Source organism: Chiroxiphia lanceolata, chromosome 2 (genome assembly GCF_009829145.1).
Source record: "Chiroxiphia lanceolata isolate bChiLan1 chromosome 2, bChiLan1.pri, whole genome shotgun sequence".
Taxonomy (NCBI): Eukaryota; Metazoa; Chordata; class Aves; order Passeriformes; family Pipridae; genus Chiroxiphia; species Chiroxiphia lanceolata.
The window spans coordinates 91,869,750-91,896,711 of NC_045638.1; the positions used below are offsets into that span (position 1 = coordinate 91,869,750).

The 26,962-nt window shown below is 51.5% G+C and overlaps 2 protein-coding genes across 6 annotated transcripts; one reads left to right on the plus strand and one right to left on the minus strand.

The window, feature by feature from the left end:
* Positions 1–1,812: 1,812 nt before the first annotated feature.
* On the minus strand, positions 1,813–5,202 carry COPS7A (COP9 signalosome subunit 7A). Of its 2 annotated transcripts, XM_032680525.1 has the most exons (8): positions 4,946–5,202; positions 4,791–4,866; positions 4,157–4,245; positions 3,879–4,081; positions 3,282–3,387; positions 2,767–2,918; positions 2,559–2,624; positions 1,820–2,295 (listed from the first exon to the last, which is right to left on the minus strand). In XM_032680525.1, exons 1-7 carry the CDS (start codon positions 5,105–5,107, stop codon positions 2,585–2,587), a joined length of 828 nt encoding a protein of 275 aa, XP_032536416.1. In that variant the 5' UTR covers positions 5,108–5,202; the 3' UTR covers positions 1,820–2,295; positions 2,559–2,584. The 2 variants fall into 2 exon arrangements, with proteins under 2 accessions (XP_032536415.1, XP_032536416.1); XM_032680524.1 differs by having other exon boundaries at positions 1,813–2,624.
* A 7,627-nt stretch (positions 5,203–12,829) lies between these two features.
* Positions 12,830–25,877, plus strand: PIANP (PILR alpha associated neural protein). Of its 4 annotated transcripts, none has more exons than XM_032680236.1 (7): positions 12,830–13,052; positions 13,373–13,537; positions 19,874–19,942; positions 20,084–20,649; positions 20,791–20,872; positions 21,120–21,347; positions 21,501–25,877. In XM_032680236.1, the coding sequence occupies exons 3-7, from the start codon at positions 19,926–19,928 to the stop codon at positions 21,520–21,522; spliced, it is 915 nt and encodes a 304-aa protein (XP_032536127.1). In that variant the 5' UTR covers positions 12,830–13,052; positions 13,373–13,537; positions 19,874–19,925; the 3' UTR covers positions 21,523–25,877. The 4 variants fall into 4 exon arrangements, with proteins under 4 accessions (XP_032536127.1, XP_032536129.1, XP_032536128.1 ...); XM_032680238.1 differs by having other exon boundaries at positions 12,834–13,052; positions 19,874–19,970; XM_032680237.1 differs by lacking the exon at positions 12,830–13,052 and having other exon boundaries at positions 13,089–13,537; positions 19,874–19,970; positions 20,087–20,649.
* The last annotated feature ends 1,085 nt before the right edge of the window (positions 25,878–26,962 follow it).

Below are 26,962 nucleotides of genomic sequence, written 5' to 3' on the forward strand. Positions count from 1 at the left end.
CAGGGCATTTGAACAGACCCTTTGTGCCCAACAGCCACAGTGTGTTTAAAGAGAGCAAAGCCCAACAGATCAGAGAGGAGCTGAAACACTCGGGACAAAGAGCTGTTACAGCTGCTCTTCCTAAGCAGCAGCAGAATTCTTGTGGGACACAAATATCCTGCTCCGTTACTGGTAACTTCAGCTCTCCCTGGAGGTGACACTGCTCCAGCCCAGCTCCTGCTGGACCTCAGCCAGTGGCTGTTAGGACACATGCTTTGTCTGGCTGCTCAGCTCCCTCCTGAGCCAGTTCTCACTCTTTCACATCACACCGCAACGGCTTTGCAAGCAGCAAATCTTTCAAAGGCCGTGAGGTGCCAGACATTTGGCAGGTGCTTGACAGGTATCACCTGTTGGCACCTTGGTCCCAGACTAGCCCTTCCCAGGAGGCAGGAAAATCCAGCATGCGCAGACTGTTACTGCTTCTTGCAGACGTTTGCAAACACAGTGCCTTTCCTCACTGAGACAGATGAAGGTGATGTGACACATAAGGAGGAAGGCTCAAGGTGATTTAAACAAAAGCTGGAAGCGTTGTCACAATCTCTCTCTACAACTTATGGAAAACAGGATTTGTCAGGTGGACTCCCTCTTGCTGCAAATTCGTCAGATCTCTCTAGGTGGGTTGAGACAACCCTGGCCCAGCTATACATGTTCCTGCAACCAGATTTGTCTCCCATCTGGACAACTTCACACCAAACCTCTCCTATATGGCACTTCTATGCCAGGCGACTACAGCAACAGGGCTCAACACCTTGGGCCACAGAATGGGGTAAAGGTGTGGGGCTGCCCAAGGCCTTGGGAGGCCTCAGCCAGTGACAGCAATCACCCTGAACAGCCTGGCATATCCCTGTCCCGGGCACAGCCGGCTGGGATGCCCAGCCCTGTGATCATGCACAGAGGGACAAACCTGCTTGGAAGTTCCAGGAGTTCATAGGTTCGGGTGACGGGGCTTTCCCACTGACAGGCAGTGCTGTATTACAGCAGTCTGGAATTAGCAAAGCAGCAATATTGCATAAACCAGCAATTTGTGGTGTTGGAGGACTGAGATGGCACCTTGCTACCACCAAAACAGACACGGTCTCACTCCCCTTCCCACCCCCTTAACATGACCTGCTCACACCCACACTGCCTCGGCTCCAACTCCCACATATCTGCACAGGGAGCCGACCCAGGATAAAACCTACCCCCAGGCCAGTGAACCAAAAAAGTCCCCATACAGACAAAGTTCACGGTTTTCCCTCATTAGATTATTTTTTTCCTGTGGTTTGCTCACACACAGAAACCCAGGTTCAGGGAATCAAACTGTAGCCTTGGCACAAGATGCAGAACCAAGCGGGGGTGGGAGTCATGGTGTCAATTTACATTTCCATCAGTCTGCGCGTAGTCCTGGAGCAGCAGTGAACACTGACATCCGTCTGACTCGGCTCCAAGCCAGCCTCGAGGAGGCATCCTTTGGAGAATCTGATTTTTTTTTTTTTTCCTGGGCATCTCGCAGCAGTCCATTTCGCTAATTTGGGTTTTTTATTCAACCAGACTCTAACAAGAACCAAGAATGGCTTGTGCAGCATCTATACTGTGAGAACTCACACATATGGGCATTGACTCCGTTACTTTTACCTGTCAGATTAAGTCCCCACATTACTTTCTGTTCCAGCCAGGACCAGTACTGACACAAATATGAATTCACTTTTCCTCAGTTTCTGCATCTTCCTCTGAGACTACCTGAAAATCACCTCTTTTGAACAGTACAGATGCAAATCAACCACACAAGAAACTCTGTAAATAAGATTTATGATTAATTCCTGCTTTATGGACTCATCCCAATAGAGCTACTATGGCACTACGCTTTGGAAAGGGAAGTGAGTATTTTGAGGATATTCTACCACAAAATGGGACAGAGGCTCTCAATATCATGCCTTATTTTGGAACCTCCAGAATCAGCATACGAGGCCAAGAGATGCCACCACAGGAGCACAAGTTTGTATAGATATGTCCATAGAACTATTATTTTATTGTTTTATATATATTTATAATATATTTATATTTTTTTTAAAAGAATCCCTTCAAAAACTACCCTCCCACCTAGCAAAACAAAGATTAAACAATCAAAGATGGCAGCTGCATCCTGGAGCAAATTATCCCAGGGGTCTCTCATAGAGCCAAGACGGTTGCTGAGCACCAGCACCCTCTTTCCAAGCTTCTGTGATGCCCTCTGGGTGCCAAGGTGACTGACACACCCTTACGGCTCTTGAAATTGACCTGTCAAAAGACAGGGAGAGAGAAAGAGAGAAACACATGGCCCTGGCGATGGGGGCAACAGCAACGCGTAAACTGGAAGCTCAGAGTGTGAAATGCTGTGATGAAAAGGAGGGAGATACTGCCTGGAAAGTGGGTAAAGAAGATAGGAAAGAGAACAAACATGCAGGAGAGTTAGCTGGTAAGATGGATCTCAGAGAAGAGCTCAGAAGCATCACACTTGGGACCCTTGCTACCCCTCCATCCCCCAAATCTCTTCCTCTCACCCTCCCAGCTGTGAAGGGAGATCCAACTAGTTTGATTTAGACCAAATCTTCGCACTGCCCCGGAGCCTGTGGAGATGGGAGAAAAAAAAGAACATAAATCAGAGTGGACACTCAGCCTCATATCTCACTTCCTTTCTAAGTGCACACAGAGAAGCACAGCTGATGTTCACACACACACACGCTCTGTCTGTCTGCCTGCACTCCTCACCCTTTGGCTTTGGAAGTTTTCTTGCTCGCCTGGCGCTGGTTGGTGCCAGGGGCTGGCTCCCTGAGCTCCGTTAGGTGCTGTTCCGGGTCCTGGGATGTGGCTGCTGCAGCAGCTGCTGTTGTCACTTTAATAGTCTTCTTCAGGTTTGCCACCTGCAATAGCAGCGAAGCAAGAAATGAGGGATTTCATAAGGTTTTTAGTTTGTTTTGGCTATTTTTTATTAATTTTTTTTAGTTTTACTTTGGGGTTTTTTTTTGTTTGTTTTCAAAGGAAGCCCTGGAGCTAAGAGCTGCGAGCTCATGTCAACTAAAAGAGCCAACAGCTGTCCAGGCCCCTGCACTGCAGAGAAGTGTTAAGCTGATTTAGGGCTCTTCTTCAGGCACAAGCCCCTGGGAGGTCAGGCCTAGGGAAAAGGCAATGCCTCACTTCAGCAAGGACTGTAACAACCACAGGGTACTGGTTCTAGCCATTTTAAAGCAAGGGGCACTGACTGCTCCCTCCTGTGCCTCACTCACCTCACTCTCTATCTGCTGCTTCAGGGCCAGCTGCTGCTCTTTGTGCTGGTTGGCCCGGCTGACCTGTTCTTCGATGCCCGACAGGACAACCTCACAGCCCTGGCACCTGGAGAGAAGACCCAGAACTGAACAGGCCAGGGAATTGGCACAGCATAGAAAGGAATGTGAAAGACAGCAGATTTCAGCTCCAGAGGCCAAAAATACTGGAAGGTGGCAGCTACACCAGGCAGGGAAGACAAAGGATCAGAAGTCCGATGTAATAACACAGGGAATTATGTTATTACCCAGGAGTGAGACAGATAACAAAGCCATGCTGGGTTAGGAACTAACTAGAGATAAACACTCAGGAAGCCTCCTGCCAACAGCCAGGACTGTGCAAAGGCTGATGCGGCTTCATCACCCCTCCAGCCAGCCACAAACAGGGGAATTTGGAAAATTAGTTTCGGAAATTACTTTCTACTGGAGTATGGGAAAGGGGATCAAGTAGGCCACCTCCCAACACCACCCACTCCCAGCGACACACAACAGGATCCAGGGAAGCCACTGGCCACTTCTGCAACGTTTTTTGGGTGTTAGCAGTGGGGGCTTCCTTCTCACCACTCCTGCAATGTGCGGGTGATGGTGCTTAGCTCCTCCCTCCGGATGTCCCTCCCAATGCTGTAATCCACCTCCAGGCGCTGGTTCCGCTGATCCAAGCTCCCTCGCAGCACATCTGCATAAACTGCCTCAATCACCAGGTCCTCCAGCTGCCGGACGTTCTTCAGCTGTAATTGCTCCAGCAGCACTGAGTAGGGGATGCACTGTGGAAACATGATGGTAACTAGCATGAGGTAATCCCAGCGTGGGGAGAACTCGGGGAAAAACAGGGCCACTACCTTGATCTTGGCAGCCAGAGTGACAACTGACAGGTGCCTCAGTTTGTTCTTCTGAGCTTCTGTCAAGGGAGGGAGGTTTGCTGCTTCAGCTGTTGTCAAGGGAAAGAACAGGGTATTAAAATTTATGTCTCGTTTTCCATTTCCCAGGTCCGCACAGAAGCATCTGCACCACACCCACCTCTTACAATGCCTGCACACCAATCCTCCAAGTGATGCTTTGTCTTGCCAAGCCATCCCCATCAATCTTTAGCTCAAAAGACCTTTTCTGAGCAGCCTTTCCCCCCATCATCACCTTCAAGTCATTCTCTCTAGCTGTCCCATGCCTTATTTATTGAGGTCTGCCCATCCCAACGGATACCTAAGTCTTTTCCCTCGTCCCTCAAAAACGTCACTGTCAAGATGCTCTTCGGCAGATGGCAAGTGGCAGCGTTAATTACTGTCAGATACCTGGAGGGTCTGGGGGCCCAAACCACAACGAGGCGTGTCTCGGGTCGGTGGCACGGCCCTGGGGGGCTGTTTGGGTAAAGGAGGGCCCTGGTAGTGGGGAGCAGCCTTTCCCACCCTGCGGGATCCCCATCACTGGTCCGGGGGTTCCTGGCCCCCGCCCCGCGCTGTGCCCCGGGCCCGTCCTCACCGAGGTAGTCCGCGTAGGTGCCGTAGGCGAAGATGGTGAGCAGGCGGAACACGGGGGAGAACTCGCTGTCGGCCAGCTGCGGGGACACAGGGTCAGGCGGTCCCGCCGGGCCGCGGGCCGGGCCCGGCAGGGCCGCGGGGCCGAGCGGGTCTCACCTCGCGGACGGCGGGCATGTCCAGCAGCTCCCCGAACACGTAGATGCCTGGGGCCTCCAGCACCTGGTGGATCAGGCTGGCGAGCGCGGCGCCGCGGGCCGCCTTGGCCAGCAGGAGGAACTGCTCCTGGCTCTGCCCCGTCACCTTGCCCTCGGCCGCCATGGCGGGGCCCGGCGCGGCCGCGCTCGCTCCCCCGCAGGCTCAGCCCTGGCCCCGGCGCGGCCCGGGCGCTCCCGGCCGGCCCCGCGCCCCGCCCGTCGCACCACGGCCGCTTCCGCGTCTGACGCGCACCCGCCGCCCATTGGCGAAACCGCCGGCTCGTCCCGCCCTCGCAGCTTCCCCATTGGCGGGGCCGGGCGCCGCGCGGCGGCTCGCGCCCGCCGCCAGAGCGCCCCCTGCCGGCTGGGGTGCGCACTGCCGGCGGCGGCTCGGAGCCTGTGCCGGCCTTTCCCGGCCACCCCGGGCATCCGCCGGACACCCCCGGACACCCTCGGACACCCTGGCACGTCAGGGATCGTATCCCCGGGCCATCCCAGGCTGCGGTGTGCCTGCGGCGCAGCCTCATCGCAGTGGCTACCCAGCCCTCGCCGCGCTGGTCACAGGCACCAGCCAGCCCGAATCGCCATTCAGCACTTTTCTCATGCCCTACTCTGCTCGCTGCCAGCGCCTGCCCGATGTTTTCCTGTTTTTTCACGACCCATCCTCTGTCAAAACTCCCCCAATCAGCCCAGCCGTACTGAGATGTGTCCCATCAAGCTGGTCACGGATGCTTCGTGAATATCCACGTATTTATGGGTCTTTCCTGTCTGGTGAATATCTGCTTTTCATCCGTGCGCCTGGAAGTGTTCAAGGCCAGGTTGGACGGGGCTCTGAGCAGCCTGGTCCAGTGGAAGGTGACCCTGCCCATGGCAGGGGGGTTGGAACGAGATGGTCTTTAAGGTCCCTTCCAAACCAAACAACTCTCTGATTCTGTGATTTATGTTGAAATAACTGATGAGAAAACAGATGCACTACTATATGGAGTGGCGTGTTTCACATCTTAATGATATATTCTATAAGTACAACAGCAGAATTAAAAAAGGTGCATGAAATACCTTGTGTGTGCCCACACATCGCTCCAATTTTTGCTTTCACGCCATTAAGATCTCACTATTTTGGGCAGTGTTTTGGGGATATGTAAATGTAAAATATCTTATGTTGCAAAGCACGGTACTTATGTATTTAAGCTGTGCATTTCTTAAATCCCTGCATGCCTCCTCTCCTCTACTGCATTAATTTTTACAAAAAAATGGCTTTACTATCTGCTGAATCATTAACCATCGCACTTGTCAAGAAATGCATCCCTGATGCAGGCGGGGTATGGCCATAAAAAGATAGTTTAAACGCTCCACAAGGATAGAAATGTTTATGGTGCACCTTCAGTATCTCTTCGTGGGCGTGTGAATTAGAGCAATGCGGTCAGGAGGCATTGCTGAGGGCATGTTTCTCCATGCCAGGTGAGAGAGAATAAAGAGTGGAGGTCATTTTGGGGGAAAAAAAAAACCAACAAACCTTCATAACTCTTCTCGTCTTGTATAAAGCACATGGCAGGCAGAGGTGAGTTGTGAGAGGGACCTGGAGGAGCTCAGTCAGCATGCACTTCAATAAGCAATATTAAGTTGTTTGACCAAGAATTTCCAGCCCAGCACAAACTTCTTTGTGACTGGCTCCTTTAGAAACCAGTGATGATTTTCCATGAAAGCAAAAGAGGCAGCAAATTGACGGGAGCCCAAACCAGTCTATGGTTTTAGCATGTTTAAATCTTAGAGCTATCTGGGCAAGTTTGCACACCAGCACAGAACTGCTAGCAAGAGATTTGATCTTCAGCTGGATCAGTTTAGCACACATTAAAGGCAGTTGACTACTGCTTTGCCAGACTTCTATAAGTGTAACATCTTGAAATAAGTGTAACATCTTGAAATATTCATCTGGGTAAAGTCTACGTTTGTTAAGGTTTTACTTGCCAGTATCAACAACTCTCTTCTCTTGCTTTGACTCTAGTTCTGCTCACACAGCTGCCGTGGCTGAGTTGCGGAGAAGGCTCCTTTGGGGTATGGTGCTGCTCCAAATGCAATTTTAGAGACAGAAAATACAACTCATGGGTGCCTTAAGGAGTTGACTGGTTGTCTCCCAGACTCATTTGAACAGCTGCATGGATTGTCCCTACCCCATCCCCTTCAGTCCCTGAGGCTTCTTCGGTGCTTGGTCTCCTCGCTGAGACTCCCAACAGAAGAAGGGAGCAGTGTGGACAGCTATGGTCAGTGTGGAAAATTGAACTTCTAATGTTAATGGTAATGCCACGAGGATTAGATGAACATCACTTAAAACTAATTCCAGGCACAAGCAGCAAAATGGCTCCAAGTGCCTGGGCCAGGGAGGTGCATATGCCCTGAGAGGGAAAGGTACCCAGGCCCTCAGTACTGTTCTGGTAAGGGCACGTTTTCATTTATGTGCTCTGATGATCTTAGCTTTTTTGATGTCACAGTCTCCTTTGCTGCAAAAATCTGGAGCTGAGCAAAGAAGCTTCTCTGATCAGCTTCCATTGGTACCTGCACATGGGCACAGTCCATCACCTCTCCTAGAAAAGTGCCTCAAACGCAGCAGTTCAGGGTGTCCTCAGAAGCTGTGCTACCCTGGGTCCTCGCTGAACGAGGTGGTAAAGAGCATTTCCTACACTCAGCTCAGGTAAAACGTGACCAAGACACATTTCACCCAATAGGCACTTCTTCAGGAAGATCGTGGTGGCCCAGGGAAGCAGGGAAAGGCTATCAGTCGGTATTCTCAGAGCCAGCAAAATCTGTGCTTCTCCATATATCAGGATTAAAGAAGAAGCAGGACAGGTAGAATTGGCTCAGAGCTGTGAAGGCAGGTTACAGGGCGATATTAACAAGAAGACTATATCTTCTCTAATTTTCCTTCTTTATTTCTGTATTTAGGTCTGATTCACCATAGCCATATACCTGCCGTATTCACTTACACCAGTGCAGAGTGCATTCAAATCAGGTTCAAATGTTTTATTACTCTCTTCCCCACCCCCTTGCCAGCTCCTTCTATCTCAGTTTTATCTCTCTATTGATCTGTTTCTCTCATACTCTCTGACACGCTTGCTGCCTTTCATTATTAGCCAGATAAAGCCCGGCGGCCCAAGCATCCTTGCTACATGATGCTCTCTCTATCTTCCTTCTTCACTTTGGCCCCTAGGTCCTACGTCCGGTGTGCTGGGCCCCCACTTTTTTATCTGTTCCTTCTTTATCCTGCATCAAGGGCAAAGACTAGAAAGTTCTTTGAATTACTCAGATCCTGTGCTCTCCAAATGACAAGGTCACCGTTTTCACGAGTGCATAAGTTATCAGCAACATCCCCATAAGTTAGCAAAGTCTGCCTCATCCCTAGATCGGGGTGCCAGCTGTTGAAATTAAATTCCAGCTTCCTGGAGTCAGTAAATCCCATGCTTTTGCTTTGTTCAAAAAGCAAACGCCTATCTTTATGGTCACAGGGAAACTGTGAAATGTGATTTCCATGTAACCTAAAGAGCCGAAAGTAGGAGGCGAAGGGTGCGGATGAAAGCAAGCCTGTACGACATTTCATAAGTTGAAGATAAATCTTGTGACATGGAGACGTTCTGTGTTGTTATTTCTGAATGTTTGGGATTTCTGATCCTAGCTGTAACCACCCCCTAGCATCATCCCTCTCTTCTGTTCTCGCTCTGATCTTTCCAGAAAGAAACCTCCATTCTCTTTATGCTGTAGATCCACCTTCTTTCCTATGCACTCACTGTCCCACTTTAAAGCCTGTAGAGCTGTACAGGCTCATTCTAGGTTGTTCTTCTCTTCAACACCACAGAATCCAAATAACTTGTCAAAACGCTGGAGATATTTTTTCACCAGTCCTTCTCCAAACATAGCAGAGTCACATCTCATGAGACCATTTTTCACAACTGTGCGTATCGTGGGCTCTGAGACAAAAACACTGTAAGGACAAAGGAGGCTGGGGTGAATCTCTTGGATACCAACATGATCCAGAAGGCTTTTAACCCTTTAGTTTGTACTGGGCTAACGCACACACAGTCATAAGACCTGTACCTAGTTACACCTAAAGTCAGCCCAGTATCAGCTGCTTACAGAGAAGTTTAAAAAACAGTGTTACTGCATGGTAATTCTTCCTCTGATCTGTTCTCACAGCCCTCAGGATTTTGCAAATCAGGAACTGGCTTCCAGACAGGTCTTCAGTTGTGATTCAAAGACTCCAGAAGAGAGAGGATCTTGCACTTCACTTGGTAGTTTGTTTCTGTGATTAATCACTCTCCAGTGACTGGCTCTTGTTATTCTTTGCCAGAATACCTGGTAGACTTTTCTCCAGGAAGGGAGTGATACTGCAGGCAAGTCATGTCTCGTTCTGCTTTTTGATACATTAAACAGGTTGACCTCTTTAAATTACTGAGATCTCCAGCCTTCGGATCACCTTTGATTCAAAGTTATTTTTAAAATATGGAGCATGAAGCACTGTACAGTTTTCCAGCATGGGACTTATTCAGACACAGAGAGAGGATTAATCATCTCCTCACTCCTTGTCCTTACTTCTGTCTTTGCATGGCCAGGGATCACTTCAGATTCATTCCTGCAGCCTGGACCACTGGTCTTGTGTTCAGTTTTCTGCCTGTTATGATCCATAAATCTTTTTCAGATTACTCTTTTCAAGACTGTAAGTTGTTATCTGTAGAAATGGGCATTTTTTCCCTGTTCATGGCTATACAGCCTTATAAGAAGTTTTATGAGAATGATCACCTTACCGAGTGGGGCAAGTCATTCTGTGCTAGTCATATTCTCTTTATTTTTAACACTCTAGCAATATCTGTGCCTTCAGTAAATTGTGTCAGAATGAACTATATCTGCTCACCAAGCACTGAATAAAATGGTGAGTCATACCTGACCCAGGACTCATTCCTGGGCATCCACGTAAGAAACACTGCCACTCAATGGTGGGCTTCCAGGGATGACCTCCTTTGTGTTTGCAGGGCGTTAAATGGAGTTAACCAGCTCACTTAACCTCCTGTTCTATTAATGTTGCATAATGCTGTTTTTTCTCATCAGCATGCTTTGGGAAATTAACGCTTCCAGAAGCCTGGATAGATCTAAGCCATCACCTTTTCCAAACAAACCTGTAGTCACATCAAAGACTGACAAGAACAAAACAAGTTTATGCAGAAAGATCAGTTTTCTTCCAAACTAGGCTGATTGGCATTAACTGGAGAATCTCATATCAGCTCTTTGTTGCTTTTGCCTAGAAACTTTCAGGTCTTGTGTTTGCTCTTTACAAATATTGGCAGGGCACAGCTCTCTTCCAGTCTTCTGGGATGTCTCTGATATTCCAGAGCTTATTAACCAGTTATTTGGTGAGCAACAGGGCCAAGGAAACTGGGTTCTCTATGGACTTCTTTTCTTATATATTCTATACTTTCCGCTACCACACCTTCATGTCTTGACGACCTCCTTTCCACAGCCTGCCACATCTGCAAGCCCTTTCCCCTATAGTCACTGGGCTCCTCCACCACCACTCTATAGCATTATACAGCTTTCCCTATATTTCCTGCTTAATTCTTTTGGCCTGCTGGATGGAATGCTCTGATCTGTGAGGCTTTGCCCAGCAGCATGGCTATGGGCTCTGTTCCAGCATTGGTAGCATCTCTTTCCTCTGTCAGGTTGCCGGTCTTCATACAATTTGTTGGAGCTTATTTACATCTTAGACTCTGGTTCTTCTGTCAAATCCATGGCAACTAACAGGCAGACAGACAGACAGACAGACAGAATTCTGCAGGTAGCAGGGCAACCACATGGGTCTCTCTTGCCTTTGGAAACAATGCTAAAAACAGCAGCACTGGCCCGCTTGCCCTCAGAAGTCTTGGGGGTGAATGATGATATGTATGGGATGATTTGCAAGTGACTTTGCCAGACAGAAAAATCAACCAATAACACCTGATTTGATCTCTCTCCTCAAATTTCTCTGTAATTTTACATTAGCTTTCCCTTGAAAAGGGTACCAAACAAGTCATTCCCTTTATATCATGCAGGAGTGATGTGCAAATGACATCAGTCCTTACACTTGCTGTTCCCATCACCTCTGTGGCTTTCCTGACTACCCCCTACATGTCCCAGTGTTTTCTTGGTCCCTACAAAATCCTCCTCCTCGTTCTCTCTCATATGGCTGACTCCTTTTTCTGCTTTCTGTAGTTTTACTCTTCAGGGGGATTTTCAGTGTTTGCGTCATTTGGATTTTCACCCTTTAACTGACCTTTCCCTGGTTGAAATTTCTCCTCTGTTTTGTGCTTCCCAATTATACTAAACACATTCGTCAGGATTTGAAAAGGTCAGAAAGAGCCTGTGTGCCTGATGTAGACCCTTCCAGAGCTTTCCACCCTCCTCTACTCCCAGGTGAGAAAGCAGGAAAAGAAGTGTGGAGAGCAAGACAAGCTGAATGCTGACTTGTGTTGCTCCACCACGTCTGTACAGGGGGTTTCTTGGGATGGGTGTGCGAGGGCTCACTGAGCAAGCTTTGCACAGATGATTTGTACAAGTCCCATGAGGGCTAGAGATAAAAAGGCTGGAGAATGTAACAGAAGTCTGGATAATCTCTGACATAAACCCCCCTGTACATGAAGGGGACAAAAGCCGGGGCCCTCAGCATGTGCATGGATGTTGACACACAGTGGTGCAGCGTCTCACACGAACCCCAGCAGCACCATCCTCCCACACCCTGACCTCCCAGTCACTGTAAGCCTTAACAGAACCACATCCCCATGCCAATATGTCCAAACACACACTGATATTACTCCCAAGCATGTGAAAAACCTGTCGGCTCTCCTAAACATGCTCACAAATACACACGCAAGACTCAAACGTCCTGGCATGGGAAAGCTCAGAGCAGCCTGGTTCATTAGCACAGGAGCTCGCAGGAGGCCTGATGAAGAACAGGAGACTCAGCCCCCTCAGTATCTGTCCAGAGTTGGCACAACCTGTTCCAGGCATCCTGCCGTGCTCAGGTTTGGTACTGTGTGTCCATTTGTCACCTCTGTCCATTCCTGATGCAGTGGCAGGTTGCTTTACAGCTCAGTGCTGTCTCTACTATTTTTTATTTTTTTTTCCCACGGTCAGTCACAGTCTTTCCTCGTCACTTTATGATGAAAAGTTTGATTGTTTTTGAGGATCTGAGGAAATTACTTTTTTGCTTCCTCATATTTCAAACCCGGGAGTGGAAACTGTCTCTCTGTCATTGACTTTCTTCTCTCACCCGTTGGCTGTTCAGCTGCTCCCTTCGGATTTGGTCTGTGCTTTCTGTTTGGTTCTTGATGGTGGAGGGAGATTTTCCCTGTGAAACACCCGGCCCCTCAAAGGCACATCAGCTTCTTTCTTTAATTTCGCTGTCACATCCCTACCATTTCCAGACGCATCCCATCGATCCCCGGCATCGACGCCTGGGGACACGCTCAAAAGACTTGGGTGATCTCTCCACGGGTAAACCCACCTTGGACGGATCCCCCCCATCCCCATTGCTCCCACTGCACCCGTGTGTCCCACGGGCTCTGCCCGGGAGGCTCGACCGGACCCCGCCGCCCGCCCCCCCGGGGGTTCGCCTCGCCGGTGTCGCCCGTGTGCCGCCCCCCCGCCCGGTACCGCGGCGGGCAGTAGAGCCAGGGGGCCCGAAGCGCGGGGATGATGAATGCAGGGATGCGGGGATGGAGGGCGGGACCGGGGGGTGGCATCTACCCGAGGGTACTGCTGCGGGGCAGAGAGGCGGGGGGCGGCGGGGGTGAGCCCTGGGGGACGGCTCGGAGAAGCGGGATCCCGGGGGGCCTCCACCCCCTAAGGACGGACCCGTCCGGGGGTGGCATTCGCCGGAGCGAGCTGAAGCGACGGGTCCCTTGGAGACACCTCTCTCCATGGCAACCTAATCGCTTCCTGTGAAGATCCCGAAATAACCGACGAGACGAGGGAGCGGAGCCGAGCGGAGCCGAGCCGAGCGGAGCCGAGCCGAGCGGAGCGGGCAGCGGCGGCGGGGAGGCGGCGGGGGGCAGGTCCGGCGGGCGCGGGGTTGCGGGAGCGCAGCGCGGGTGAGCAGGGAGCGGGAGGAGCCTTCGCGCCCGGCCACCGGGGCAGGGGGCTCCGGGGCCGGGGGGATGCTCTGCCCCCGACCGGTCGCTGTCCCCGCCCGGCCACCCCGGCGCCCCCCGCGGGCTGCAGCGGGGCCACGGTGCCGGGCGCGCCCGTGCCAGCAGCCATGGGGTTAACGGGAGGCAACGAGCGAGAGAGACATAGACAGAGAGAGAGAAAGAGGGGCTGGACCAGTCCTCGGCAGCTGTTTATTTCAAGGCATCTCTCGCTCCCTCTCCCTCAGCCAAGGCTCAGCCTCAGCAAACCTTCCTCCTCCTCCTCCTCCTCCTCCTCCTCCTCCTGTTCTCCTTCCTTCGTCCTGGCCATGAGAGGCACGGGCAGCAGCAGCTGTGCTCCCCCAGCCCCCTGCTCCGCCGCCCCGGCTGCGCCCCACTCGTCTCCTCGCAAGGTAAGTTCATCCTCTCGGCCCGGGCTTGGGGGACAGAGTAGGGACAGGGCTGCAGGGGTGGGGGGAAGGGGGGCTCCATGCTTGTCTCCAAGTCATCTCTCCCCGTCTCCTTCCCTGTGTCCTTTCTCTCCTTTTTTCTTTTCCCTTTCCCCATCTAGGTGCTCTGTCTCCTTCTAGCCGGCTGTCTCCTTCCTCCCCCCTCCTTTTCCTCCTCTTTCAGTCTGGGGCAGGGGATGCCCGAGGGGATGGGAGGGAGGGGGCACAGCCGAGGCATCGCTGCCTCTTGCCCTCCAGTTTCGGGCTCCATCACAGACCTGTTGTGCTGGAGCACTGGAGCCTGTGATGAGGAAGGCGACTTCAGCCAAATTGGCGCAGCTGGAGGAAGGAAACAGAGGGCTCAGTCCCTCATGCTGCCTGGCCAAGGGTGCACCATGCAAGAGAGCGCAATTCAGATGTGGAGACTCAGCACTTGAAACACTCAGATGCCCGGGAACAGTAGGAAACTGGGAGGCAGAAGATTGGCAGACTCATAACATGTATTGCAGGCAGGCACTAGATGGCAGGGGACCGGCATCCTAGAGTGCTGCTTGGAATGGGGCCACATTCACAGTTCCCAAATGCAGGGAGACTTAAGCTCAGAGGACCATTGATGGGCTTCACATGCCCATTCCCTAGCTACCAAAATGTCCAAATGCATTATCACCCTTCCAGCCCTGCGTTCTGCCCCAGCCTTAGGACTTCCATACCCAGCCCCTAAATGCTCAGCCTGGTACCCTGGCACAGGAATTCTCACTGGCAAGTCACCAAATGCTGCAGGACCTGCACTGATTCAAGACAAGCAGTGTCAGCCCCTCCATGGTCCTGCTGGATCCTCCTGGGCACTGCCACCAACCCTCTCAGCCTCAGACACCAGGTAGAGCAGCCTGACGTGAGGCACTGCATTCTGACTGCCTGCCCCCAGATGCAGCCTGCTCTGTGAGCTGTTGTCCCCAGCCCCATGTATAGTGGGAACTCTTTCCCCAGATGGGCTTGTCATCTCCCATCCCAGGGTACCAGCATTTGGATTCACACTCCCAGCTGCCAAAACTCCTCCGAGTGCAGCAGAATTACCTCCTTGGGGCAGCTGCCCTGAGATTCCTCCCTTTCCCTGTCCCCACCCAGCTGAATACAGCAGGATGTATATATAACCCTTTTTCACCAACGCTGGGCTTCCTGCTTCCTGTTCCAAACCAGTAACAACTGCACCTCTGGCTCTTGGACCATGAACTCTGGGATGTTCATGACCACTGAGAAAAATACAGATGTGGGATGCCCAGGGCACCGTGCAGTGCATGTCAGGGTCTTGCTGCCAGTGCCTGGACTCACTCTGCTCAGTGCTTGGAGAGAGCTGCCAGGTTCTGTGGTCCCAGATCACAATCTCATATTGGTAGCTGTCACCGTAGCCCTTAATGCTGGCTCGGAGTTTAAAAAATTACAGCCAACCTAACGTTCCTTCTCTGTGAGGTGGGCTGGGTCCTCCTAAGGTTTGTTTTGATTTTTTTATCACTATTTTGAGTGGGGTTGTTGCCGTGGGGGAGCTGGGTGAAGCAAGGATTTGCATGAAGCTCTCGGTGCTGCGGGGTTGCTAATGGCGAGTGTTATTTCAGCCAGCAGCAAGTTTCATAATCTTGGCCCAGCTCCTGTGAATGTTCTGTTTCTCAGGGTCATGAGCCTCTTTAACCTTCTTCCATCCCTTCCCCCTCTCCCCAAACTGGTTGGCAATTTCATTGTTCCAGTGGAATATATCCGTCATGTGAGGTCATCGCTGCATAAGGAGAGGTGATTGATTGCTTAGGTCACTGGGGCCTGTCCCATGCTGGGCTTTGAATGCTGGTTTGGAGACCTTGAACTGGACTCTATGCTCAAAGGCGAGGTGATGTGGGGTACAGAGGGGTATGGTGATGCTTTCCTAGCAGCTTGAGTCGCTGAACAAACAGACTGCTGCATTTTGAACTAGCTGGAACACTCTGAGAGCAGACAGCTTCATTCCTAGAGGCACAGTATCACAGCAGTCAAGCTTGAGATGTTAGAAAAATACAGATAGATCATCATCTGCCAGCTGAGCCAGACAGAATCGGGTGCAACTCTTTTCCCATCCCCAGATGGAAGGCGACTCTACCCGCTTCTCGCTAACACGGCTTGTGTGCGCTCGGCTTCATCCAACTGCTCTCCAGTCAGAGTTGATCTCAGCTAAGCATCGAGAAAGCTGTGCCATTCTAGATTTTAAGGCCGGAGGGACCATTTTGATCATCGAGACTGACCTACAGCACAGCACAGGCCAGAGAATTTCACCAATTTAATTTCCTGCGCCAAGCCCATAACTTCTGATTGAACTGTAGCATCTCTTTTAGGAATACAGCCAAGCAAAGGCTCCAGGCAGTAAGGAACACACCACTTGCCCAGGTAAATTGTGCTGGTGTGTGACCCTCTTTATTAATAGTATTGTTCCTCACTTGAATTTGTCAAACTTCAGCATTTTGTAACAGAAGGTTACAGATTGCGTTTGATGCGAGGGAGCTACAGCATGGTTATTGTCTGCACACGTCTGGCACCTTGGCTCTATTATTCCTGTGACTTTTTTATTTGGACAGGATTTATCTATGGCATGATGGTATACAAGAGTCCTGAACATGGAGAAGGAGTTATCATCAGCAAATCCTAGGGCTTTCCTGGGGCACGGTAGCATCTGAACTTCAGAGCTCAGGGTGTCACATTCAGGGTTTAGTCTGAGCTCTCTGCTCGGAGCAGGAGTGCAGCAGGCTTTGCTCCTAGCCATTAGGTAGGATGTAAATTCCCAGCCCTCCTTGGTGAACTGGTATATATGCTTTGGGGCATGGTTACCGAGATCTGCTCTCTCATGTCCCAGCAGTGGTGGATCCATGCTGCAGGAGACTTATAGAGAGGGAGGAAGCACAGATGGGTCCCTGATGCTGGAGAACAGCAGTGGATTCATGTTTCCATTCTGCAAATGCAATGAGAGCAGCTTCTAACAGATTAGCCCCAGTCTGTACTGATGGTGGGGTCCATATGCAGCAGCAAAGAACAATGTAATTCTTACTCGCTGCTTTCAAGCACCAAGATTCACAAACTGAGCTCAATGAAGTGCCCTGGGGAAATAGCTTTGTCATTCACACTCTGTCATCTGTGCATCACAGGACCAGAACGCTGTGGTGAAGGCTCTGTACCTAGAGTGAAAGTGTACAGGTTCCTCTTCAGACTCTGGGAGTAGCCCTGTCTGGTTTTATTGCAATTAGAGCTGGGAAACACATATGAAAGCAAGAGTTATGTCATGAGGTACTGGTACAGAAATCCAATCTCTCTGCTCTGGTGCACAAAGTCTTCTTGAACGGTGTAAGGTGGGATTTATGCATCCAGGTCGTAAGAGCATTGGTGTCCTCTTTTCCTCTCTGGATTTCTAACACTTTATTCAGGATCCACACTGGGAGCTGCATACAGAGCCAAACAAGGTGCATGTGTTACACTTGCCCTCCAACACAGCAGGGTCTGTGCCCAGGACACAGTCCCAAATGCCAGTGGCTGACCACAGAGTGCCCCGGACATGCTTTGTCTGCTAGTTTTTCAATAAGACACAGGGACATCCATGCTCTGTTTTGAACATAAACTCTCCAGGCACGGTGGCGTCCAGTCTGCACTGGCTGGCATTTCCACCTGAAACCTTCCTTTGGTCCCACAGCTTTCCTGCTATGTGCTGCTCCCAGCTCCTCCACAACCAGGCCTGGGTCTGCCAGTGCAGGACCCATTCACTCTGTCTTCGGCCACGACCTGATTAGCAAACCAGAATGTGTCAGCTAAGACTGACATTGCCTCATTCCTGCGCTCATCTGGAGTCACCTTTGGGATGGGGCACTGAGAGTCACCAGCTCTTCACAGGCAGCAGAACCTGTGCAGAGCAGCGTCTCAGGTCTGAGGTTTTCACCGCATGTCCGGACTGTCACCTCCCCAGCATCGTGTGTACATGAGGTGGTCAGTGCTGGGGGTCACTCCTTCCCCTCAGCTCATTACAGCCATTACCTGCTACGTAGGGCTGAAATTTAGACTACTGGGTGTGAAAGCCATCCAGGATTTGGCTCTGTAGGGTTTCTTATTCCCAGGCTTTAGACCCTGGAAATCCATAATCTGTGGTGCTGTTGCTGGAGGTCACAATCTCAGCTGAGACGTACAACGAGGTCTCCATTATAAGACCTCCCAACAAGCAAGGACAGCGCAGTGACCCAGCACACCTACACTCAATTCATGTTTCTGAGGGTAGAGCCATTGCTGTTAGGAGGAGTGATAGAGGTTACACTTGCACCTCTACCGTACCACACCCTGGAGGACTGGCACTGAGGTCTACCAGTACCTGGAGAAGACCTCCCCTTCTGGGATGGCTGCATCCACATCTGCTGCCTGATGCAAAACAGCCCACAGCCCCTGAAGATTTGAGCTGTGGCTGAGAATGCTGTGCAACAAAGAGAGCACGCTCTTCACCCTAGGAATCTACTATCTCATGGTGAGTGCCAGGCATGGCCCCAGGCACTCCAGGCCACCTTGAAACCAGGTGTGCAGCTTGTGTGCCCTCTAGCCTGGAGACTCACACAAGGAGGTCCTCGATGCTTGGAATTCCCCTCCTTTTCAAAGTCCAAAATAAATTCTGTCACGGATTTGTGTTGCCAGACATGATCTTCCACAGCATCATGATCATAATCCAGATGGCCAAGATCTCCCCAGTCTCTGCCTTTGTAAGAATCTTACTCTATTCTGCTGCCTCTCTGCAGAGCTGCATTTTAACACTGAATCCCCTCCAAGACTTAGAGGTTCAGGAGCAAAGTACAAAGAAATGCTGAGAATAGCTGCTCTTTTCTCCTCATCTTCATCTCAGGATCCCTCCAGAGACTGATCTTGCCCCGGAGGGAGGGGCAGGGCACATTAGCCAACAATTCTTTTTTTTTCTGTGAACTTTGTTTAAATATTTAACAGAAGGAAACTAAAAATATCCTCGGTTAATGCAGCAGGAGCTAGACAGCTACTTACTCTTGGGTGCCCTTCCTTCCCAGCCCCTCTCCTCAGGTGTACATCACAGCAAGCAGCAGGCTCTTCCCTCAGCAAGAGGAAGCCTCCCAGGCAGGAGAGGCTGAAGTTTTAGTTCAGGACATGGGCTGAGCAGGAGCGGATGGCAGTAACCCCTTGGGAGCCGGGAGGTGCAGCACAGCTTGCTCAGGGCTGGAGGTGCAGGGTTGGCCTCTGCATTCACTCCCTCAGCCAAGCATCCCTGTTTCTTCACCCTGGCAGCCACAGGAGGGCATGACCGTGGGTTGTCGGCATTCATGCTTTCCTCTTCACAGTGAAGGAGTGAGCTGAACATCTTGCATGATTTTTTTTTTTCTCCCGTGTGTGCGTGCGGTTGCGGAGAGGATCTGGGGTCAGGCACGTAACAGCTCACCGGGGAAGGACCGGCACCGCGCTGTGCACAGCCAAGGGAAGGGGCAGGCAGCATGAAGGGCAGCCGTGCTACCACCGGACTGATGCCGGAGGGTGGTGCGCGTCCGGTGCAGAAATCCAGCTGAGGGAACCTCCCCTTACTCCGTATTATTGCTGCTCAGCAACGGGAGGCAAGAGAGAAAGGGGAGGAATAAGAGAGAAAGGGAGGGATGGGACAGTGCAGAGGACATTAGGATAAGGAGTGTGGAAAGGTAATTTTATGTTAGCTAAGAGGAAAATAAATACTAAATATTTGATAGGCATAGTTTTTCTCTCAAATTCTTTAGTAAGGCTGGACTTTTCTGGCTGATTCACTCTCTTTCTCAGTCTTCTTGGTTTATCACTCTCGTGCTTCCCCTCTCACTCCCTTGCTCTGGTACACAATGAAGAGGCTCTTTTTTAATAAATGGATTACACGCTCTACACTATAAATAAACACAGGAATTAAGATTCCAACTTGTTCCAGTGATAAGCAAACAAAGATCCCGAATCCCCCTCTCAGCCCTCATACGCTAGAGTCCCTGGGGAAGTTGCGCTTGTGCTTCGGCACGTGTGCTCCAGACATCACTCCTGGCTTTTGTGAGCATATGCTAACACGTGTGTTTCTGTGCAGTGTTGAGATCAGGGGCACGATACACTTCTGTGCAGGAGAGCATGGGGGCACGAGAACAGGACAGCGTGCACATGTGGGTGCATGGACTCCCCTTATCCTGCCTGCCAGAGCCGGGAGCTTGCCTGGCGTGGCACACACTGCCTGCAGGGAGACAGCCATCACCACTGTGTGAGGGGACACTGACACCCCTCCTTTTTGGTTCCCAGTGAAGAAGATGAGACAAGATCCTCACTGAGCAAAGACGCTGTTGCATCTAAGATGGAGCCCAGTGCTTGGTAGGTTCACAGCTTCCCACATTGGCAGGTGAGGAGGGAAGACAACAGGAGTGTGGGTGGTGGGCTGCTTCCAGCTGCCTGGCCTTTCAACAGGAGGGACATTTCAGATAAGGCTGTCTTCTTCCTCCCCCCACCCTGCAGCAGGATGCCTCCACTCCTCTCCTGCATCCACTCCCTGCAGCTGTGGCATCTCCTCCTCGTCATCTCGGCCATCCCTCCTCCTGGCATCTGGTCTCTTCGCTCTCGCGTCCCAATGGCCTCTCGGCCTCTTTGCACCCGTCGGAGCCCCTCAGCCCCACGGCCCATTTGCATCTGGGAAAGGACCTCGCTGCCGGAGCGGGATTCTCGCTCGGCCCAGCTGCGCCAGCGTGCCCTGCCTGCCCGGGGAGCAGAGCTGCGGCACGTCGTGCGGCTGAGGCGTCAGGCGGCGGGGGCCCGTCCTGCCACCCCCTCCGGATTTGAGGACGGCATGCCCTCTTCCCAGTACCCCTGGGCCATCGTGTGGGGTCCCACGGTGTCAGATGAGGATGGAGGGGACACAAACTCAGCCAACCCAGGCTTCCCACCGCTGGGATACACCTTTGTCTCGCCGCACGGGATGGCAACGGCACAGCCCAACTCCCACTCACTCCTGCATAATGCGGGGCTCAACCTGCGGGAGACCCCGGCCACCCTGCGGCCCTTCCTGTTTGGGCCCCGGGGGGAAGGTAAATTTGCCCTTTACTTCTTTCACTTCCTGTCCCTGCAGGAGCAGCTCCTTCTGCAAAACTTAGATGTAGCATCCCTGCTGCTCTCTGGGGACCGGTGGGAGTGGCCATCACACTCCCCTCTCTCCCTTTGCCTCGCAGGTGTGGACCCCCAGCTGTACGTCACCATCACCATCTCCATCATCATTGTCCTGGTTGCCACCGGGATCATATTCAAGTTCTGGTGAGTAGGGTTTGGGCCGCTGGAGGCTCTCACCATGCCGGTGTCTGCAGGTGGGTGGGCAGGAGGACTGTGGGTTTAGGACCCATTTGTCCCACGGGTGCAGATCTGGTGCTGCAAGCCCTTGGAAGGTTTGGCACATGGCCAAGTTGGGCTCTAACACTGAGCATAGTGGGGTCCTTCCCACAGATCTGTCTGTCATTTAGGGCAGGGGCTTGTCTTTTTCCCTCACCCCTTGCTCTCTCCAAAGCTGGGACCGTAATCAGAAACGCCGGCGTCACTCGGGGCAGCAAAGCAGTGGGAGGCAGCAGGAGAGCCAGCAGCCTCTCACGGACCTCTCCCCCACCACCGTCAGCATCCTGGGGCCCTACGGTGACTCCCTGGCCCCCACGCCTGAGGCAGAGGAGTCCAGGCAGGGCCAAGAGGGTGTGGAGAAACTGGGTGGCCATGGGAAGAACGCAGCCTTCCAGCTCAACCGGTGAGTGGCCGGTGAGCCAGGCAGGAGGGGGTAGCAGGGGACAGCAGGACAGGTAGAATAAGGCACGGCAAAGGTGCCATTGCTTAGTGGGGGTTGTGGGTTGGGGCAGGCAGTGTAAGCGTTAATTAATTTCCAATTCTCTCTTTCCCCCAGAATCCCATTGGTGAACCTGTGACGCTCCTGGGAGAGGCTGAGCTCGCTCCCCCCACCCTCCTGTCACAGCTGGCGAGTGCAGATTCCTGCTGCCTCTGCTACCCCAGGAAACAACAATCTCCTTGTGCCACGGCCCACCACCACCATTATTAACTAACCCCAGTGGGATGTGCCTGGGCAAATGGACGAGCTGGGCCTCCTTAGCCTGCTGGGGGAATGCTGGGGACTCCCCCACCCACACAGGACAGGGGGATGGGAGAGCAGGATGCTGGGAGGGAAGACAGCTGGTGGTGGTGCGAAATCTTGACCTACTCAGCCCCTCTCCTCGCATATGTGTGCAGACACACTTGGATCTCCATGACTCTCTCACCAGTGCATGCCTGACATTGGGTGTAGGCAAGGTGGAAAGGCATACCCCTGTCCCCGTGGGCCCTAACCCCTCCGTGTGTCTCCTCCCATGTCGTGTGCTTTGCAGTGAATGTCTGGAGTTCAGTGGCTGCAGGATTGCCCGCTGGGGCTTGGTCTCCCCTGAGCCAAGGTGACTCAGGTGGCAGCAGGTTCTTCTGTTCCTAAGGCCTTGGCCTTCCTGAGATCCCAATGGTGGGTGAAGCTTGGGCAGAAGAGGCTCACACAGCACCTGGGCCCCCTCAACAACCCATTTTTTTGAAGGAAACATTACCTCCCCCTTAGATGGAAAATATTCACATCTTTCCATTTTCTTTCTGCCTAACACTCCTCTGGTTTTTTTCTCTTCAGCTTTTATCTTTCTTCATCTCTCTGTTCACAGTTTTCTTTCCCTCAGTTCCCACCACCCTGCCACTTCTCTTGCCAGTTAAAGCTGGAAAAGATTCCTTTAGCTTTCCAAATATTTTGATCTGTTGAAAGCCTCCTTGCTGTCCCCCTCCACCCCCTTAGTCTTCTTCAACAAGATTTTTCTGAAGAACACAGGTCTATGGTGATGTTCTTCAGAAAATCCAAGGCAAAGCCCTCTGCTGACAACGTTATTTAGCAAGCATCCTGGACACTGCAGCCAAAGCATGGCATGCAGACAAAGCTGGGAATGAGGAACTTGAGTTTTGTGGAGCTGAGGTAGGGAGCTGCTTTCAGACCCTCATGGCACAGGCAATATAGCAGCAGACACTCTCTGTGCCTGGTATGACAAAGAGCAATTTCGAGTTGACTTTGGGAACACTGGAAGGGTTGCCATGTACTGCTGGTAGATCTCTCCTGGAGTGACTGGAAACCCATGAGGCAATATTCACCAAAGGCATGAAAGAGGGGATATCTGGGGTCCTAAGCTTCCTCAGTGTGTTGCCCCAGCTAGTTGGGAACTGAAAGCAATGGCACAGGTGTCTGTCCAAACTGGTTGCCTGTGCATGTCCTTCAGGGCTGTGGTGGTCTGTGGGACAGGCAGCCACACTGTCACTGTGAGCAGGATCCGTGCATCTCACACCTCTTTCTGTGTGTGGACCCAGGGTGTCACTTTGAGGAAGAGTAAGATGGCAAATTTCAGCTTAATGACAATAGTTGCTCTCCCTTGGCTTTTGTGGACACCTTCAAATTAATTAAAACACCACATTGATAGCCACTGAGCTGAACTGATGTTAAGGTTTGCCCCTATAGCATTCAAACACCTTCAGCTGCAGGACTGATGTGTCCAGAGACAGGAAACTCACATACAATTTGAAGACCCTATTGCACCATACAAAATTTCTAACAAAAGTCATGTTGGAGAAAAGGAAATGGCCCTTTCAAACTTTATCTCTGTAGTAAAAGCCTGTCCTTTGTAAGAAAAAGCACAGGGAATTTCATAAGAGGCCTGGTTCTGCCCATTTACCCAGATGAACTATTAGGTGATCTCAGGTCCCATCTGACTCACTGTGAAGGACATTTAAATAAGAGTGTAAATTACAATAAGCTTTGCAAAAAACAGTAGCGAATTGGAGAAAATGACAGGTCAAATAAAATTACTGGCTTATTAAAAGCACTGAATGGCTGAAAGGTGTAGGCGGAAAAGGACTCTGGAGATCTCTAGTCTAAGCACAGGTTGAGTCTGTGCTTATAGCAGGGGATATTAGTGCTTTACCATAGATCGATCTGTTACTGAGCCTGTTCTTATTCAGGCTCCATTCAAGGCTTTGGTGGGCATTCAAGCTGCAGATGGACAGAGAAGAGCCAGGTGGCTGCTGCTGCTTGCTGCCCCATTTGCTGCTGCCCCTGCCAGCTGAGAGCAGCTCGGGGCTGTTCCCCCTCTCACTGGCACATCCATGCTAGGAGGGGAAGGACATCTGCACACAGTCTGCAGGAGGCCACACTCCTGATTGCTGGCAGTTTACAATCTAATGCTTTGAACTGGTTTAAGTAATCTTCCAGACCAGATTAATTAGATTGTTCTTTGATCAACAGTGTTTGTTGAAACAAGGCCAGAGTTTAGACTCTTCACTTCAAGGGCTGTCCTTGGACTTTGTTTTTCCACATGCTGCATGGAGAAAAGGTTTGTAAGAAAGTGGGAGGGGACCATGAGAGGCATAGTGAAAACATTTTCCAACACTTGATTGGAAGGAAGCCCTGCACTCTTCTGGCCAGGCTTTTGTAAATTCTGCAAACAAATCAGATTTCAGTGGTTCGGGGTTTTTTCCTCCCCCTTTTACATGTCTCTGGTTTTGGTAAAAGTATCTCCAGGGAGTGAAACCTTTCATGGATACTGTGGTAAGGGGGAAGCTGGTGAATGCAGTAGAGAAAACTCTTACAACAACAGAAGCTTGGATATGTTGAACATCTTTTCTAAGACCCATTTTCCTAGCCAAATATGTTTTTATGACAGTCATTCACTCTCTCACACAAAACAGGTTAGGTATGGGGAAACAACTTCACGGTTCTGCCCAAACATTCATTGCTGTTTTGTCCCTGGAACAAAACATTCAAAACACATGTAAACACACAAGCTTCTTCCAGTCAATAAATAGTCTCACTGAATCTGTTTTCTCCATGACTGGAGCCTTATAAACCCTCTTCCCCTACAAAGACTGGAGCTGGAGCATGCCTGTAGTCTCTTTCCTGCCCCAGGCTAGTATTTTGTAAGATGTGCACATGGATGTGTTGACAGCACTGAATACCAAGCCAGGGCAAAGGCCAGTCCATTCTGAGGCACAGCTTATCAGTTTTCTCTGGCTTCCAGTTGAACAGAGGAGAAAGGTCTGGATTATTGTTTTTTCCAGTGAAAACTTTACAGAGAGAAAAGTGTGTGGGGAAAACAGCTGAAAATGCTCATAGCTTTTGGCTGATCCTGCCCAACATTTCTCTGCCGTTAAAAGGCAACATCCAGGTGGGCTGAGTGAGTTGAAGGAACTATGTCTCTGCTGAGCTCCTGGAGAGCCCTGGCTTTGTTAACGCAAGGGTGGTCTCTCTGTGAGTGCAATGGGAGGGAGGAAAGGTCTGAGGGAGAATCTCTCCCCTCTGCCCTATACTGTTTTGGAGCAGGAACTGAAGTCTCCCGCTCTGTACCCAAGAGAGTGGTATGACCACAAGGCCAAATCCTGCTTGGGCTTCCCCATCTGCTTGGCTGTGACTGGTAGGCAGGGAACAGACCGCTAGTGTGTGCTTCCACACCTCTCCTCCAGTCCAGTTTCCAGGGACTCACATCCAGCCAAGCATCCCAAAACTTCAGAGAGGGCTATCTACCTCTTCCTCAATGGCACCCAAGTGCCCTTGCAAATCTGGTCCCTTCGTTTCCCACTCCACTTCCCAATAAAGAAAAATGCTTGGAAAGGAGTGGTTTGTTCATTCCCCGCAAGTTCTCAAACACGACTATCTTGAGACTGTTCTGAATTAAACTGGGGTTTTGTTTTTTCACTCTGACAAACTACATCTGTGGCACAGCCTTAGAGCTGAGACCTGCAGCACAAAAGCCCTGGGTCAAAATCCAGCTGCCCATCTGCACCCCTGCTAATGTCCCACTGTAGTGCTGGCCCTACTTTGGCAAGATCATAGAGAGGCATTGCCTTCCTTCTCCAACTGCTGGCTCTCTACTCCTCTTCCCCCGTTGTTTTCCCTCTCCCACTGTTTTCCCTCTTCCCACTCCTGTCCTGTACCATGGTCTCCCTCCTGGGTATCTCTCCCCTCCTACTGTTTCACTTTCCCCACTCCTCTCTTGTTTTCCCTTTGCCACTTGGTCTCGTTCTGCCGCGGCTTCCATCCTCCCCTCTGGCCTCCCTCATGCTTCCCCGCTCAGTCTCGCTCTTCCCCCTCCCCTGCCCTTGTGCGCTGTGATATATATTTTTGTAGGATTTATCTTCTCCCTGTGGTGAAATATTCAATTCTTGTGGGATGTTAGTTTCAACATTTTTAAATAAAACTTTGCAAATTATTGAAAGCAGAGCTCTCGCTGCTGTGGAAGGTGTAACACTGGAAAAGTCAGGGTGGGATGAGAGGGACTTCTCCTGGGGCAGACCCCAGTGGGATGGGGGCTCAGACACCTAGCATCCCACAGTCTCTTCTTTGAGGTAGAGGGGGAAATCTGGCCATGTATCTATCTTGCTTTGGTCTCTTTGCTGACCAAAGAGGCCCTTTGACCACCGCCATGCATTTTCATGGGAAGTGGCCCCTGATGGAGGAAGAGCCTTTCTTCACCCACTTCTCCACCCAAAGCTGCTGTCCTGCCTCTGGAGCTTCTGCCTCCCAGCGGCATGCTGGGGCTGCTTGTCACACACAGGTTCACGCTGGGGGCCAGGGTGTCCAGGAGAGGTGAGAGAAGCTGAGGGGAAGGGAGGGAGATAGAGTGCTGCAGGCACAGAAGCCTCCCTCACTCTGTATCCCGCGGCTGCCTCCGCAATTTCTATTTACAGCCCTGCTACCTCCCCTCCTGGCCACAGAGCTGCTGCTGTTGCTGGTTTCCAGGGCTGCTCTGTAATTAAGCATCCTTGTCTCCTGCAACTCCTCCACTTCGCAAGCCCGGCAGCAATCGGGCTGGGGGCAGGGGGCGCAGAAGAGGTGCTGGAGACCAACATCAGACTTGATGGTCACTCCGAAGGGCTGCTCCCCAGCAATGGCAGGAGGATTGCAGGGTGCTGGGAATGGTTCTTCGCCCCTGCTCCCTCTGTCGTGTTGCTGTTTGAGTCTTTGAGCGTTGGAGGTGCCCCTGATCCTCTGCTTTACTATTGGAGGAAGAAGCAGACTCCCTAAACCATACCTGACCTGAGACTCTGTCCTGGGATCTCTGCCTACTGGAAGGACCCAGGACTGCCTCCTGCTGCAGAACTAGGCCCCTCCACATGGCATCCTGTGCCCTGGACAGGACCTCTGTGGGTTGGAAGCAGCCTCAGGCCCATCAGAGAGCAGATGCGCTTCTGCGATGGTTGTCCCAGGGTACACACACATAAGGGGCTGAACAGCACCTCTTCTGCCCCTGTGCTGAGTGTGAGAAGACGGAGTCCTTCCCCCTGTTGCTTTAGGTGGCTGATCCT

What these genes read in the sequence shown, in the direction of transcription:
- PIANP (XM_032680236.1), top strand. An exon ending in GGGATCATATTCAAGTTCTG is followed by an intron (nt 20,873 to 21,119) that starts GTGAGTAGGGTT and finishes CTCTCTCCAAAG; the next exon opens with CTGGGACCGTAATCAGAAAC. An exon ending in GCAGCCTTCCAGCTCAACCG is followed by an intron (nt 21,348 to 21,500) that starts GTGAGTGGCCGG and finishes TCTTTCCCCCAG; the next exon opens with AATCCCATTGGTGAACCTGT.
- COPS7A (XM_032680524.1), bottom strand. Translation starts at nt 5,107, where the DNA reads ATGGCGGCCGAGGGCAAGGTGACGGGGCAGAGCCAGGAGCAGTTCCTC. An exon ending in CACCTACGCGGACTACCTCG is followed by an intron (nt 4,246 to 4,790) that starts GTGAGGACGGGC and finishes CCTTGACAACAG; the next exon opens with CTGAAGCAGCAAACCTCCCT. An exon ending in CTCTGGCTGCCAAGATCAAG is followed by an intron (nt 4,082 to 4,156) that starts GTAGTGGCCCTG and finishes ATGTTTCCACAG; the next exon opens with TGCATCCCCTACTCAGTGCT.